At 43.6% G+C, this 16,159-nt stretch overlaps 1 protein-coding gene across 1 annotated transcript in view; it reads right to left on the bottom strand.

The window, feature by feature from the left end:
* Positions 1-15,957, bottom strand: part of LOC311595886 (2-acylglycerol O-acyltransferase 1-like) — a 38,773-nt gene extending 22,816 nt beyond the window's left edge. The window contains exons 1-7 of the mRNA XM_084778966.1: positions 15,928-15,957; positions 14,267-14,345; positions 13,839-14,029; positions 7,513-7,691; positions 6,688-6,892; positions 2,563-2,737; positions 999-1,198 (exon numbers count right to left, since the gene is read on the bottom strand). Of these exons, the coding sequence (XP_084635092.1) occupies positions 999-1,198; positions 2,563-2,737; positions 6,688-6,892; positions 7,513-7,691; positions 13,839-13,932 (853 nt within the window). The 5' untranslated portion in view covers positions 13,933-14,029; positions 14,267-14,345; positions 15,928-15,957. The remainder of the gene's footprint in view (positions 1-998; positions 1,199-2,562; positions 2,738-6,687; positions 6,893-7,512; positions 7,692-13,838; positions 14,030-14,266; positions 14,346-15,927) is intronic.
* Between the last annotated feature and the right edge of the window lie 202 nt (positions 15,958-16,159).

The raw sequence follows: 16,159 nt of genomic DNA on the forward strand, positions 1-16,159 counted from the left end.
AAACAGATCTTTAAAAAGTCACTATATTCAGACCTTAGTTGTCAGGCTATTGTGGTAAAGATAGTATTTCTATTTTATATAAAGTCAAAGCAGTGGTGTGTGCACTGTCTCATTTTCAACTTCCTAGTCTCTTCCAAGCCTCAGAAGGGAATTATTTCACTCCTGCTACTTGTTTCTTGTTTACTTTTTGAGACAGAGCCTTGTGTGTTGCTCAGGCTGGCCTTGACCCCGGGTTCCCCCTGCCTCCGTATCCCAAGCAGGCAAAACCTCAGGCCCCTTTCCTTTTCTACTTCTCCCCATATCTAGAGATTCAAACACACACCTTTTATAACTAAAAGCATTTGCACCTGAGCACACATAAGCATGATTACTCGCACAAAGGAGGCGTTTCATAAAAAGCTGATGCTGGGGGTGTGGGTGTGGCTGTGAAGACATATGTATGTGTGTATATGTATTATCAAGTGTTTAACTCTGAGGCTGTTTGTCTGTCAGTCAACCGCTCTGCTACAGGCAAGTGCAGAGAAACAGGCCCAGGAAGGAGCACTGGAGACTTCCTGTCTTACAAGAGATTCTGGTTTAACAGTGGTGGGTTGCAGGGTAATCAAATGCCACTCCAAGGTGAACAGGGATCATTCATTAGGTGTGAGTACTGTGGTTGAAGTTCAGCTAAAGTCTAAGACAATGGTTCTCAACCTCCATTAGGGGTTGAATGACCCTTTCCCTGGGGTTGCCTAAGGCCATCAGAAAACACAGATATTTGCATTACAACTTACACTAGTAACAAAATTACAGTTATGAAGAGGCAACTAAAATAATTTATGGTTGGGGGTCACAACAACATGAGGAACTACATTGAAGGGTCACAGCATCAGGAAGGTTGAGAACCAGTGGTCTAAGACATTATGAAGTCCAAACTCAAGGCTATGTCTTTTGAATGTTAGTATCTTGTCATTAATAGTAAATGGAGTAAGATCATTTTATGTATTTCAGGTACATACCAACAGTGTAGATCGGTTTCCGATATGGCATTAGGCCCAAGCTGTACTGGAAAATCCCTCTGCCATACAATAATGGTGTGGTGAAGCCTGTTAAATTCAGCACTATGTCTTGCACAGTTCGAAGCCATGAACCTTTAGGGTTGTTAATCTGTTTGTATAGATCATTTTCACCAAAAGAAAACACTGGGACCAAACTGGCACTGCGAATAACAAAGAGGAAGGACACAGTTTACAAATAAATGAAAAAATGTTTGGTTGTTTTTGTAAGTACATGCACAGATGTATCTGAAGTTTCTCCCTCTCTCTCTCTCTCTCTCTCTCTCTCTCTCTCTCTCTCTCTGTGTCTCTCTCTCTTACACACACACACACACATACACACACACACACACACACAAACACACACACACACACACACACACGTGTATGTATAGAGGCTAAGAGAAAGTTTCCCTCTCTTACATCTGGTGCTATGTGTGTTTGCAGGGTGCCAGGCCTGCTGTCTGGGTGCTGGCATCCAAACTCCAGTCCTCATAATTGCACAGTCTAATAGTTGAGGATATAAGAATAATGTATTTTCATCCAGATTTTTGAAGAAAAACTCCCAAACTCTGAATGCTGCAGTGACAGTGCATCTTCATTGTCAACTCCACTGGGGCTGGAAGCTCCTAGGAGACACACCTCTGGGTGTCCATGAACGTGTTTTGAGAGAAGTTTTGAATGAGGAGTGGAAGATGATCTCTGAGTATAGGTCCTCATTCTCCATGGGCAGGGGTCTTAGATTTAATAAAGAGGAGGGAAGATGAAGATGAGCTGAGTCCCATCACTCATCACTCTCTGCCTGGAGACAGTGGGTACAACATAACCAGTGTTTCCAGCTCCCCAAATGCCTTCCCTACCAAGATGAGCTGTATCCCCTGAAACAGGGAGCCCACATAAACCCGCCTCCCTCAAACTGGTTTACTCAGGCATTTGTAGCCATGGGGAAAAGTAGCAAACACAGCCCTTCCAGTGCTATCGCCTATACTACATATGAAACCCTGAAGCTGCATCATGGACTGCAAAACACTTCAAGCTGTACTTGAAACCCTTAGGAAGTGGTTTAGCAATCTAGCCATAGCCAGGTTTATATTCTATAGAGAGTCAGGTTTAGGTAAGACATCCACCCCACCCCACCCTGACTGCTTGCTTCTGTCCACTTTGTTGCATATGTAACAATTTGTGTCTGCCTTTTGTTTTGTTTTGTTTTTTGTTTTTTAAATTACTGTATGCTGAGACATCAAACTGCCTTCGTTGAAAGCTCATACTCCATTCCCATTGACTTGGATAATGTTCTTTAAGGACTAGAAAAGTTAATATCATTCTTTGTGTTCACATAATGTCTTGTCCTTTTAAAATACACTCATCCTAAACAAATAGCCACTTAATCAGACAAGGCAGGGTGGCTCACACCTGTAGTCCCAGGGCATGGCAGGCTCACTAGTAGGGTTACCATAAATTTGAGGCCAGCCTGACTACATATCAAGACCCCCCATCTCCAACAAACTGAAAAAAAAAGTCCACTTACCCATGGGCCAAGGCAAGCTTAATAAATCCTCTGCGCTTGTGGATATACAGGGTACAATTTCCTGGGTGGGCATCCAGTACCTCTTTTCTGCCCCCAAGGACAATGACTGAAATATTACCACCTCCATCCTTGCTCAACACATAAGACAAGCTCTTCTGAGAGACTGAAAGTAGCCCTTTGTGAGTCAAACGGAAGAATTATTTTTTAAAATAATGTTCTACAGCAGCAGTGATGGTTTTATTATGATTCCTACTATTAGAGATCTGAGACTCTGAATGTTTCTCTCTCCTCTCTTTTTCTCTACAGAGTCACTCTATGTAGGCTTGCTGGCCCTCAGCTCACTAGGCTAAGCTTGCAGCAAACTCATGGTAAGCATTCTAGCTCAGCCTCCAACATACTGGGGGTTACAGGTCACATGTGGCTTTGAATGGTCTACCCCCTTGAAAGAAAAGGCAGACACTGATGGATGAGAGAACCTGACCATTCGTGGATGGCTTTGAACTTTCCCTGAGTTTAAGACATGTCGTTTAGTTCTGAGTAACCTGAGTGGGAAATAAGACATTGCTTCTTTGGCAGAGACAGCCCCCTGGATCTTGACACATGATCCTTCTAGCTCTCTTCTGGCCAATTCTCATGCCTTCCTACGTCTAGCTTGCCCTGATATTTTGCAGAGTCCCTTCACTATTTCTATTGTCCTCTAATCTCATCTATGCCCATGACCTCAACTACCATTTGTGTGTGCTGAGTTCTATCAAACTCATCTCCTGGAATATATTCCTTGGCTTGCTGGGCAATGTCACCAATGGTCAAATGGAAATCTCCAAATCCAGTGCATCAAATGATTCCTCAGAGCAGATCCTGTTCCAACATTAATGATCATGACGAAGGATCCCATTGCCCATCCAGTCATCCAGTTAGAAATATCATTCTGCTGTGCCAGTTCCCTTCTGCTGGCCACCAGCTGACTGGTGACTCATCTCACACAGCTGCTGCCTACCTGAAGAAGAGGAATCCATCCTGAAATCTTGTTACTCTATCAGACATTGCTCTCTTCTAGATTCCTGCCATCAGAGCTCTGTGCCAGGCCAGGCCTCATCTGGTCTCCCTGATCACTGCCATAGGCTTGCCCCATCGTCCTAGTGTTCACACCACCCATCTAGCCTATCTCTGTGCTGCTGTGTGAATGAGCTTTCTATCAGGTAGTGAATGAACAGATAGCACTTTTGTTCAGGGCCCCTCACAAGTTCCCTGTGGCTTTACCCACAGAGCAAAATCTAAAATCCTCTGCAGGATGCAAGAGGCTGCTGTGACTAGAACCCTGCTACCTGCTCCAGCATAGTAGGCAGGCAGATAGTACATAAGCCTCCAAACACATACTGTTCTGGCTGAAACTTGGTGGCTGCAGACTGTCCAAAATGGGCCAAGAGGAATGAGTTGTAGTTAGGGTTTAAGAGAATCTGTAGCCACAGAAATTTCCTGTGTTGGGGGTGGATCAGAGGAAGAAGTCTTGGACCACAGAATTTCCTCAGAAGCCAGAACTGGGAAGTGCTGCTGAGGCCTCATATACAGTTAAGTCAGTTAAGTCATCATTGGCCAAACATTTAGGTTTTCTTATTTAGCACTGAAGACATGAAGGCTGCAGCAAAAGGAGCTATTTTACAATATTATGAACCAATAATGGCCAGTGTTCTGGTACACATGTAGGCAGGTGGATCTATGTAAGTTTGAGGCCAGCCTGATCTATGTAGTGTCAGGGCAGCCATGGCTACCAAGAGATCCAATCTCAGAAGCTCCAATACACAAACAAACAAACAAATGATGGCACATAACACACAGATATAATCTCAGTGTCAACTCTAGTAAACAGCAATGGTTGTGATCATTGACTGTGATTTAAAAAGACTCGGAGACTGACAGTGTCTGACATGGCCATGGAGAGGGGTGTATCTTGTCTCACCCACACCTGCTCTCAAGAACTTTAATTTATTAGTGATTATACTTTGATTCAGAAAAAACTTAAATCTTTTTCTGTGACTCTTTTTTCTTTTAAATTTCTGTGACTCTTTTGGAAATTAAAATTTTATCTTTAATTTTTTTCCTTTCATAACACTCTAACTCAATGTCTACAAAATAAAGATAAACAGGATTATTTTCTTTGGTAGCTTGGGGTGTTAGTGTGTCCAGTAGAGGTAAAATGATAGATCACAAGGAAGTGGAGGAGCTTAGAGCACTCTCCAGTATGCCCTACAGCACCCATTAGACTGAGTGTGGCTTTTGAGTCCACAAACTGGTGCAGACCTGGCAAAGCCAGCATGGATCCAGCCAGCTTTGAATTGTAAATGATTTCCAAGCAATACATAATAACAGAGGCGACTATATGGGAAGCCTGACAATGTGGAAGCTAATTGAAAATCTGCTCCTAAGCTCCGTACTAAGCAATACTGAAGTTATACTTTTTGGAAAAGCTACTGACTCATTTTTCTCTATCCTCAGGACCTGCAAAGGTGATGATAACCACCCTACATAACTGTGACAGGCATACAATACTTTGTCAGCTACGGAAGTGCATGGTCAAACAGTCAATCAAGCTGGAAAACAAACGAGTCTCTGCAGTGGAAATGAAGGCTATAGGCAGGAGCATAGCCCTCTGTATATGTGGATATAGGCCCCTTTAGAGAGCGCCTCAGGCTGAATCTGTTCTCAGAATTAGCAATTAAAGAGCACTCCATTGCTTGACAGGCACAGCAGCAAGCACCCACAATCTCAGAATTGGAGAGGTGGAAGCAGCACCATCAGGAATTCAGTGCCAGAAGGACAGCCTTGGTTATGGAGTGAGGCTCTGTATAGTCCTGGCTGTCCTGGAGCTCCATCTGCAGAGCAGACTGAGGAGGAGTTACCTTTATTTCTCCCTTCTCTTCCCTTCCCTGCCCCCTTCTTTTCTTCCCATGTAGATCTGGGGGCAGAGTTAAGCCTCCTTCATGCTGGATAAATGCTGTACCACTGACAACATCTCCAACTCTTGCAGTTATACACAATCTAGGATGGCGGAGCTAGCAAGCACACTGAGCACTTCATGTCACTATCACTATTGGGAGGCACAATGGAGGATTTCTCCAACATAAAAGTATTCAAAGTGTGTTGGGGCATGGTCTGGTGCTTTGTATTTGATTGCTAATTATTTTCCCCACTGAGGTCCACTTGCTGTCTTTAAGGGGCAGACTCTTGTGCCCCCACATGATGTTTGTAATTCTTGTCTCCCAAGTTATCCCTGATTGGCTGAATAAATGCCTACACACCTGGACAGGACAGAGTGAGCAGGTGTGGCCAAAGGGCTGCCAGGGAGAGATGGATCTTGGGATGAGAGCTGGATCAGGGATGGAAGAGGAGAAAGGAACAGATTTGCCATGGGATAGGAAGGAGCCACAGAGGTCAGGAAGAAGAACTCTGAAGTTCTGCATGGAAAGTGTGGCCCAGATGAACAACACAAGCGAATATTTTGGGATTATGAATGGAAATAGCCCAGTCACAAAGGATTAAAGCAGAAGGCATGGGATAGAGGCTGGGAGATAATGGGAGGTAGTCTAGGGGGCTATTTATCTGCCCAGCCCCAAGTAATATAAGGCTTATTATAAAATAGAACAGGTGTCTGTGTCCATTTATTGATTGGTAGCAGGACAGATATAATAATTACAGGTACTTAATTTTAAGCTTCATTAGTTTTTTTGTATAGATATTACGAAAGAATGTGCCTCTCCAAAGTATGATTTATAATTTCTTAGCTCCATGACAGTTTTCCGAAATTTGAGCATATTAAGTGCACTCACTGATTTATTCTACCACTGGATAGTGTTTATTGGAAAATCCCTATGTTGCTATCACAATAGTAAATACCTGGGATGGACAGAACAACAGAAAGCATGGTCCCAAGGTCCATGCACTGAGGGTCCAGGAGTGAGTGTGTGAGGAAAATCCACAGAGGACAGGAAATCTAAAATCAAGTGGCTGCTGTATGTGCTGCCACCACACCAGAGCACTGAAGGGACAGTGGCTGCGACTCCGAGCCCAGCAGGGACACAGTGGATGTGTCACTGAGCCTTGTAGGAACACTGTGGCCGCATCACTTACCAGAAGTCATCAGGTATTCTCGGAAGAATGGAAGCCTTAACAAGATTGAGACCATGTGGAGATACACTGTAAAGCCAGGAAATAGCTTCTTGAAATCTGAATAATTTGTACAGAAATTTCCAAAAGCTCCAGTCGCGAATATTCCATGAGGGTGAAACCCAAATATGTAATTGTGACTTGGATCCAAATCCTGGGTTTTGATGAGCTACGGCACGTTCACATTGAGATAAGGAAATGACATGACTCCATTAATGACAAGTGGAAGGGTTCCCTGTTTCTTAAGCCAGCGGGCAATGAGAAGAGAATTCATCTTAGTTCCCTGGATTAGAGATGTTTCGACATTTCTAAACTATCCTCTAAGTTCGGGTCCCTCCACACACTGTCTTTCAGACTTTGTCAGTGACGCAAAGTTAATCTCCAGGGAAGAGCAGTAGGGATGTGGGGCCTCATGATGGGGGCTCGATCATGAGGGTAGAGGGATTAGAGACAAACACCCTTACTGCGGGTGTGGGTGGATGCTTTCTAAATGGACAATGGCCCCTCTCATTCTCTCTAGCCTTCCCTATCTGCCATGAGATCATCAGTTAGGGTGATAACTGTTGAACATTAGAACCTTGGTATTGGACACCCACCCCCACCCTCAGGTTTCATAACTGTGAGGAATAAAATTTTCTTTAACTAGATCTGATGCTCTAGTATTCATTGTAAAAGCACAAAATGGACTAGACACACTCTGTCTGGAATGGAAAAAGGTGGAGATACCCATGATGAAAACACACGCCACTGTCTTCCCAACTCAGGACTTCAGGAGACAGTTCTACTCACGTGAATTGGAAAATAGTCCTTAAAGTACTTCCACACAGTCCAGCTTCGGACCCAGTTAGATCTCCTGCCTCCTCGCTCTGGGGTTTCCCAGTCATAGAAAAGCCAGGCCAGATATGGGATGTAAAGGAACCAGTAGTTGTATAGTATCAGCATCACTAGGATCCCAAGGCCTATCTCCCCTGTGAGGAAGGAAAAGCTGGGTGGAACCGTTGCATCGGCATCTGCTCCCTGTATTTCATAACCACTGGCTATGGCAAGTAGAAGAGTCACTGCTGTAGGAAATCTTAGCTTCCTACATTGACTGTACAAGTGCAAGGAGAGGACAAGTGCTAGCCCAGCTTCCATTTTCAAGAACTCTATTGTCAGAAGCAGAAACAGCATTGTATTCGTTTCTTTTCCATGGCTGTGACAAAACATCATGATCAAGTCAACTTATAAGAGACCGTGTTTAATTTAGAGCTTATTGTTTCAGAAGATTAGAGAGAGGTCACGAGTGGGAGCAAAGGCATGAAGGCAGGAACACTTCTGCAAGCAGGAGGCAGAGAAGGCATACAGGAAACAGTACTTTGCTTTTAGAGCCTCAAAACTTGCCAGCAGTGATCCACTTCCTCCCACAAGGCCACACCTCTTACTGCTCCCAAACAGTTCCACTCCCAAGGATATAGCATTTAAACAAATGAGCCTATGACTGTCATTCTCTTTCAAACTACCACAAGCAAAATGGGGGCATTTCAGGTTCTAGTGGCTATGAGTTCTTGTGATGTTTATGGAGAGTCATTTGTTGTTTTTAATAAATAAAAAAACCCAATTGTTTGATTTTACCAATGAAGCTGTGGGAGCCAGGCACAAGGGTGAAAACCTGCTAGCTCAGAGAGGCAGAGAAACTACCCAGCTGGCTTTCCTACTCTATTGATACTGCAGAAGGAAAAAGCTCTTTCTCCTTCTCCATGATGTCTCAAATACTCTCAACTCAATGTCCCTTCCTCCTGTTTCCTTATGTTTAATCCCTGCTTTGTGGTTACTTGCTCTGCCTCTGGACCTATGGTTGACTTTATTTAGCTCTTGGTTTAAAGGTATGTGCTATTGCTGAGCCTCACCACAAGTACTTGCTTGCAGTTAAAAAAACAAAACAAACAAACAAACAACCAAACAAAAACAAAAACAAAAAAACTCTCTAGGATCAAAGGCTGAGCCAAAACACAATTAGAAAAAGATTTTTCCAGTTCACAATCTCGGGGCTCACAATGTGATCAAATATCTTGTAACAATCATTCCAATTTTTTTTATGTACTTAAAGACATTGCTTCAAAATACAGGTAGGGAGAGAAAATAAGATGGTCTGCATACTGTTAACAAAAAAGATACCTTTAGAATAACCCATTATGTTTAAGGTATATTTTTGGTTTTTCAGATATGGAACTTGCCTGGTAGACCATGCTGACCTCAAATTCACAGAGCTCTGCCTTTGCTTCATGAGTGTTGGCATTAGAGGTGACCTGAAGACCATTGAATTAAAGAACAGAAAAGGAGAAGATGTTGGAGACATAAGGACAAATTGTAAAGGCTTTTCTTGACAAAGCTCCAGAGACCTATGAATGTCCAGCAGATGATTCTAGACATCCAGGACAGCTGTTGAGGCTTTGCTTGACAAAGTTTCAAAGATCTCTGGCTGTTCGCTACTGCATTAAATATCATGTATGTTCCAGATATAATTTTGCTTAACACTACTTTGAAGTCTACTTTTCTTCTAAAATTGTTTTTTTCTCTCTTTATTTCTCAGCCTAATGAAATTCACACAGAGAAAAGTTTTCCCACAGAGAATGTTGAAAGAAGGCATCTGGTCAAAGGCTTGAGACAATGAGAGAGTGTTTGACTCTGACTGAGCTCCCAAGCAGAAACTGCTTGAAAAAAGTTAGGATCTTGACATAGCAATACCTAGCTAGATACTGTTAGCTGTAGAAAAGTTTCTTTAGAATCTTTGAGAGCAATAGAAAGTGGTCTTGGAATGTCATGCTTTATAGATATTTTATACTAGAGGATCCCTTGGTAGTTAGCCTAGGCTTAGATTGCGTACCTATTGGTTAGGGACTAGGAGTAAGTAGTTTTTCTTTATTAGAGAACATTTAGCTCAAGCTGTTTATATGGCAATCATGTAAACACAATGGCTTTAGCCCTGGGAAATTTGTGATTAAACTTTCCTGACTGCTATTTGAGAAATGATAATCAGGTCTTGTTGACTGTTCTATGGACATTGATTGATTTTTGTTGTATGCTTTATTGTAGGTTATACAGAACTGTTTGTATTCCTTGTTAGACTGTTCTCTTGCTTTGTTGATTTTTACATGTTCTATTGATTTTAAAAGATGAGAAAAATCATGATGCAATCTTTAATGAACAAAAAACCTGAACTTCATCTTAAATAAAGTACCGGGGTCACCAAAGGGGTAACAATAAGCAAGTAAGAGAGACAGAAAAGTAAAGTTCTCCTGGGTTATAAGACCCTTCAGTTTGTATGGCATATGCCTGGGCTAGTATTACTTTTTCCCTCTATTCTTCAATTTCTCCTTAACAACTAATTCCTAGCTATTTGTTCAGCAAGGGATGGTTTCCCTTAAGGAGCTGTTCACCGCCTGCATAATTCTCCCTACCGCAGATCCACCAAGATGCTCTCCTCTTCACTGTTTCCCGTCTGTAGGAATATAATAAAGTTTAGAAGCCAGGTATTATAGGGCATACTTGGAGACTGAGGTAGGAGGATTGAATTACAGGCTAACCTAGGCCACATAGTGAACTCCTGTTTTGAAAAGGACAATAAGAAGAAAAATAACAGCTGGGTGGTGGCGGTGCATGCTTTTAGCCCCAGCATTAGGGAGGCAGAGGCAGGCGGGTCTCTATGAGTCTGAGGCAAGCCGTGTCTACAGAGGAAGAGTTCTAGGACAGCCAGGTTATACAATAAAACACTGTCTCAACCCCCCCCATTATAAAAAACCATATCAATAAGAGAGAGGGTAGAACAAAAACCTAAAAGCCTCGTAGGTGATGAGTGTTCACTAGTGCAGGTCACTTTAAGGAGTGCTGAGTCAGCCTTCTCTTTTGCAATGAGGTGCTCTCCAGACCCCAAACTCCTGTCTACCTCTTTTCAATCTCATTTTCAAAAGTCCTGAACCAAGCTACATCAAGGTATCTCGGTGACACCCACTGGATCTATCCCGAGACACCACAGTTCTATGACCCAATTTGTAGCGATACCCCATAGTGGTGGTCTGAAGCTACTGGAAGTGCTGGCTAGTGATACAATGCTTTTTACCAACATATACATATTGTTGAAACATGCTTTAGCCTTTAGCATAGCATAATTGTAGCCATTAAAAATATGCTATTAATTTATTCATATTGCATCTCAATGGTTATCCCATCTCTTGTATCCTTCCATTCCTCCCTCCCTCCCATTTCCCCCTTACTCCCCTCCCCCATGACTGTGACTGAGGGGGACTTCCTCCCCGTGTACGTGCTCATAGGGTATCAAGTCTCTTCTTGGTAGCCTGCTATTCTTCCTCTGTGTGCCACCAGGTCTCCCCACCGAGGGGACATGGTCAAATATGGGGCACCAGAGTTTGTGTGAAAGTCAGACTCCACTCTCTACTCAACTGTGGAGAATGTCCTGTCCATTGGCTAGATCTGAGTAGGGGTTTGAAGTTTATTGCATGTATTGTCCTTGGCTGGTGCCATAGTTTGAGCAGGACCTCTGGGCCCAGATCTGCCCATTATAATGCTCTTCTTGTGTGTTTCTAGGACCCTCTGTATCCTTCTATTTTGCCATTCTCCCATCCTTCTCTTACCTAGAGTCCCAATAAGATGTCCTCCCCTCTGTCCCACTTTCCTGGTAAGTGAAGACTTTCATGGGACTTGGCCATTTTGTTTTTTAAGATCTCCATTTTGTATATAAAGTGAAATTAAGTTAGGTTCTTAGGATCTACCTGGCTGGGAGCTTGACTAGTCATTTACTTACAAATCAATACTTGTTGAATATTCTGCTTGATTAATGATCATCTTCTACTTAATTAATTATTTAATGGTATATTTCTACCTAAGAAAAGGCACCATACCCCGCTATGTTTCTTTCTCCTGTAACGGTGGGGAACTGGAAAGTTCCCCAAACCTATAATCTAGCCAATCAGCTTAAAATGCTGTCTATCCACCTAGATATGCCGTGCTTGGAACAAAATCGATTCTTCTTGAGTTTATCTTGTCAAATGCTGTAATGCTGCCCTCCCCTTATTTCCCACCTGGTTACCTGGTTGTTACCTGGTTATGGTTTTTCTTACAAAAACCTGCCTTAGAATCAGGCTGAAGTCACAGTTAGGGTCCCGAGGAGTCCTTTCTGTGACCCTGACTGCAATCAGCCATGTCTTGGGGTGTGTTTTCACTCAATAAACCATCAGTGTCTCAACGAGATTGGTGCTTGACTGGTTTGGGTGACAATTCTTGTACTACAACAATATCTATGCTAAAACTTCAACTGGTAAATCAGACACAGTAAGTGAAAGAAACTACTGCAGAAAGGTAGTGAACCCAGAAAACTACTGGTTCCAGGTAGGTGACATTTTGGACAAGGCTAAATGATGACGTGATTAGAAGGCTGTGGTTCTCAGAATCAGGGAAGAGCAATGGATGAACATTTAGAGCACACAGGAGTGTGAGGGCCATGAAGTGAAATCTGCTACATATCTGCTACACGCAGACTTAAACCTTGTAACTTCAGTGACATCGCACATCCAACATCCTCCTCCAGGAGGGGAGCATGCATGTCTTTCTGGCCTAAATAAGAAGCCACTTTATGTCCTCCTTTCTAGTAAGTTCCTCCACCAACAGCTGATCAGAAGAGTAGATTTAGGTGCGTAGCTCCTGATGTCCTTGATGGTCAGCCATGCAATAAAGCCCTGTCTTTTGTTGTGGTTGCAAAATCCTTGTGCCACAGTATTGGCAGAACTTGAGCATCTCCTCTTTTTTTTTTTCTCTCTCCATTTGTGGTTTCTTTGTGTTGTTGCCTTGGCAATTTTTGCTGTGGCTTGAATAAAAATGGCCCCCAAAGGCCTATAGGGAGTGGGACTATAGAAGGTATGGCCTCGTTAGAGTAGGTGGGGCCTTGCTAGAGGAGGTGTGGCTTTGTTGGAATTGTGTCACTATAGGCTAGGCTTTGAATCTCAGGTGCTTAAGCCACACCGAGGGTGGCAGACTTTTTCTGCTGCCTGCCAATCCAGATGTAGACCTCTCAGTACCATGTCTGCCTGCCTGCCATGCTTCCCACCATGACAATAATGGACTTTAAGCCGGTCCCCAATTAAATGTTTGCCTTTGTAAGTGCTGTTGTGGCCATGGTGTCTCTTCACAGCAATAGAAATCCTAACTACGGCAGTAATTATCAGGTGTCTTGGTGCTGAGGATATGTGCAATTGGGCAATGCAGATGGGCACCCAGTTTTAGCCACAGCACCTGAAGAGTGATTTCTGACCCATAGGCACCTAGACTTCAGAGTCAATCAAGACTGGCAGATAGAGATCCCCCCAGGTCACTAGGCAGTGCCCAGGAAAACAAGAACAATTTATGATGCTCTGTGACTTTTTCTATGTGTACCTGTGGGTGGTGGTAGTAAACAAACATCTATTCACCCAAGGTAGGGTACCATCCATAGACCAAAGGAAAAAGTCCCAGCCTAGTTCAGCTTGGCGGACCAATGGTTTACTATAGTTATTGACAGCAATGTGGGTGAGGGGTTATTCACAGGTGTACCGTTGGGGAAATAGTTACATGATATATGGCTTATAAGAAACAATAACTACTAATTATCAGTTATCCATTGATTGCTTGAGATGTGTATAAACATCCATTTCACCTAGCTCAATTAAATAACGTTAGTCTTGTTTTGTTTTGTTTTGTTTTTCCCAGACTGGGCTTTGCTGTTTTAGCCCTGGCTATCCTTCAACCCACTCCATAGACCAGGCTGGCCTCAAACTTGCAGAGATTGGCCTGCCTCTGCTTTCTGAGTGCTGGGAATAAATACATATGCCAACACTGCACAGCTAATAATATTACATTAAAAAAAAAAACCAACCAAGATGGATGGAAGGAGGGAGGGAAGGAAAAAGATATAAAAGAGCACAAGAGAAATAAAGTTGGCAAGGTTATTAGACAGGAGTGAGAAAGGATCCAAAGCACGGACTGGTGAATGCCTTCTCTAATCTGGTTGACCCGGGAACCTGTCTGTGAGCTGGGGTAACGTGGGGACTGTGTCTGGGGGGAGAAGGCAGCACAGGCAAGGCTCTTACCCAGTAGGAGGAAGGATAGGACCCACTGCAGCACAGCAGCGGTTTGCAGGCGCCTCTCCAGCGGAATATTGAGAGGTGCGAACTCGATCTTCATGGTCTCACAGCAAGCACTGTCCCTTCCACAGGGTCTGCTGTTTCAGCACTGACCAGGAGGCAGAATTTCTGGTGGGCAGGAAAGAATCCAATTTCCCCTGGAGCAGGAGGCAAGGGAGGGTGCTTAAGGCTGAGGCAGGGTGTCACTGTTACTGTGCAGAGCTAGGCAGATCACTGGGCACTTCTGGAGAGCTCAGCTTGCCTCTTGCTCAATTGCAGGGCCTGGGTCTCCGCCCCTGTTTGACCATTTTTAATCTGATAGGTTCTGCTGGCTATATTGGCTGCACAGCAAGCCCCAGAATTCTCCACATCACCTCCCCAGCCTGACTTTTTACCTGGATTCTGGGCACCAGGCTCTGATCTTCACGCTTGCAAGCATCTGAACAGTCGAACTCTCTCTCTCCAGCCCTTCACCTGAGTTTTAAGCAACTAATTTAATTAAGTGAAGGTCTACAGGGCAAAGAAAACTGTGTATGCAAAGGTCTTCCTAAGGAAAGGGAAGGGTGCCAGCTGTGACAGGTTGGTAAAACTGTTTTTTGTTTTCTTTTGCTTTTCTAGTTGAAGAGTTACTTTCTTCTCTCTTAGATTTCTTTCTGAGCCATCCTGGAGGCTCCATGGGGACACTGTGATTCCACACTATGTCACACACTGTGAAGCTCTCTCGCCAACAACACTTTACAAGTATCCTATGCACTCCAGTTTGCAGCTAAGAAAATATGGAAATTGGTGCTCAAAGTAGAGGCTAGCTGGGCTACACCTGACCCTGTCTCAAAATTAAAATAACCTACACACACGCACATACAAACACACACACACACACACACACACACACACACACACACACAGAGAGAGAGAGAGAGAGAGAGAGAGAGAGAGAGAGAGAGAGACAGACAGACAGACAGACAGACAGACAGACAGACAGACAAACAGACAGAGAGAGACAGAGAGACAGAAAGAGAGAGAGAGAGACAGAGAGACAGAGAGAGATCTATATATTGAAAATGAAAACTAGTCTTTGTTTTTTCAAAACAAGGTTTTTCTGTATAGCCTTGGCTGTCCTAGATTCACTTTGTAGACCAGGCTGGCCTAGAACTCACAGGGATCCACCTGCTTCTGCCTCCCGAGTAAAACAAGTCTTAAAAAGAAACAGAAAGCCAAAAACAAACCACAAAATTCCCAAGTCTTTAAAAGCAATTACAAAACCAACCCCCAAAACTGATGCCAACACAGAAAACACACATTTATTAGTTGTTAAACTCTTACCACCAGGGAGATATTTAAAAAGTCACAGAAGCACATGCAATGTAGGAAATACAAAAGTTTATCACTCCTGCCGCATGGTGGCGGTGCACTCCTTTAATCCTAGCATTCAGGAGGCGGAGACAGGCTGATCACTGTGAGTTCGAGGCCATCCTGGGCTACAAAGTGACTCCAGGACAGCCAAGGCTAACACAGAGAGACCCTGTCTCAAAAAACCAAAGAAAAGAAAAAGCTTATCACTCGTAAAGAAAGGATTTGAACAGCAGTCCTTTTGCATTGGGACTACAGGAATAAACCACCACTCCTAGCTCCATGCCCTACCTCTGTACACATACTTTGTAGCATAAGGACCCGAGCCATAACCTGCTGCCCACAAAAAAAGGAGGGTGTGATGGCATGCCTGCTATGCCAACACAGACAGGAGCTGGCTAGGGGCTGGCTGGACAGTCTAATCAAATTGGAATGTTCCAAGTTTATTGAGAGAATCTATCTCAAATAAGAAAAAGAAAAAAAAAAGGCAGAGAATGAGAAAAACATCTGATATCAACACACACACACACACACACACACACACACACACACACACACACACACACACTACAAATATGAGAACTAGTCACTTGTGGTTGAGATGCAAATAACTAACCAACAAATCCCAGAGACAAAACAGAGTCAGTCATCCTCTCTTTCTCTTTCTCCCCTCAATCTCTCTCCCATCCTCCTTTATTCATCTCACTTTGTAATCCAGGCTGGTCTGGAACTCATAGTGATTCTCCTGCCTCAGCCTCCTGACTGCTAAGATTAGAGGACACCTGCCACCATGCCCAGCCCAGCCCAACCCTCTCTTCGGGAAGAATACAGAGTGGGTGCATGCCACACTGTCCTCGCACTCACCGCCTTCTTTGGCAGCCTGCCTTAGTGAGAGGGAAGGCTGAGCCACACACATGTGGCAACTAGATTTCGTCTCC

This window comes from Acomys minous (genome assembly GCF_964271855.1).
Source record: "Acomys minous genome assembly, chromosome: 4".
In the NCBI taxonomy this organism is placed as follows: Eukaryota; Metazoa; Chordata; class Mammalia; order Rodentia; family Muridae; genus Acomys; species Acomys minous.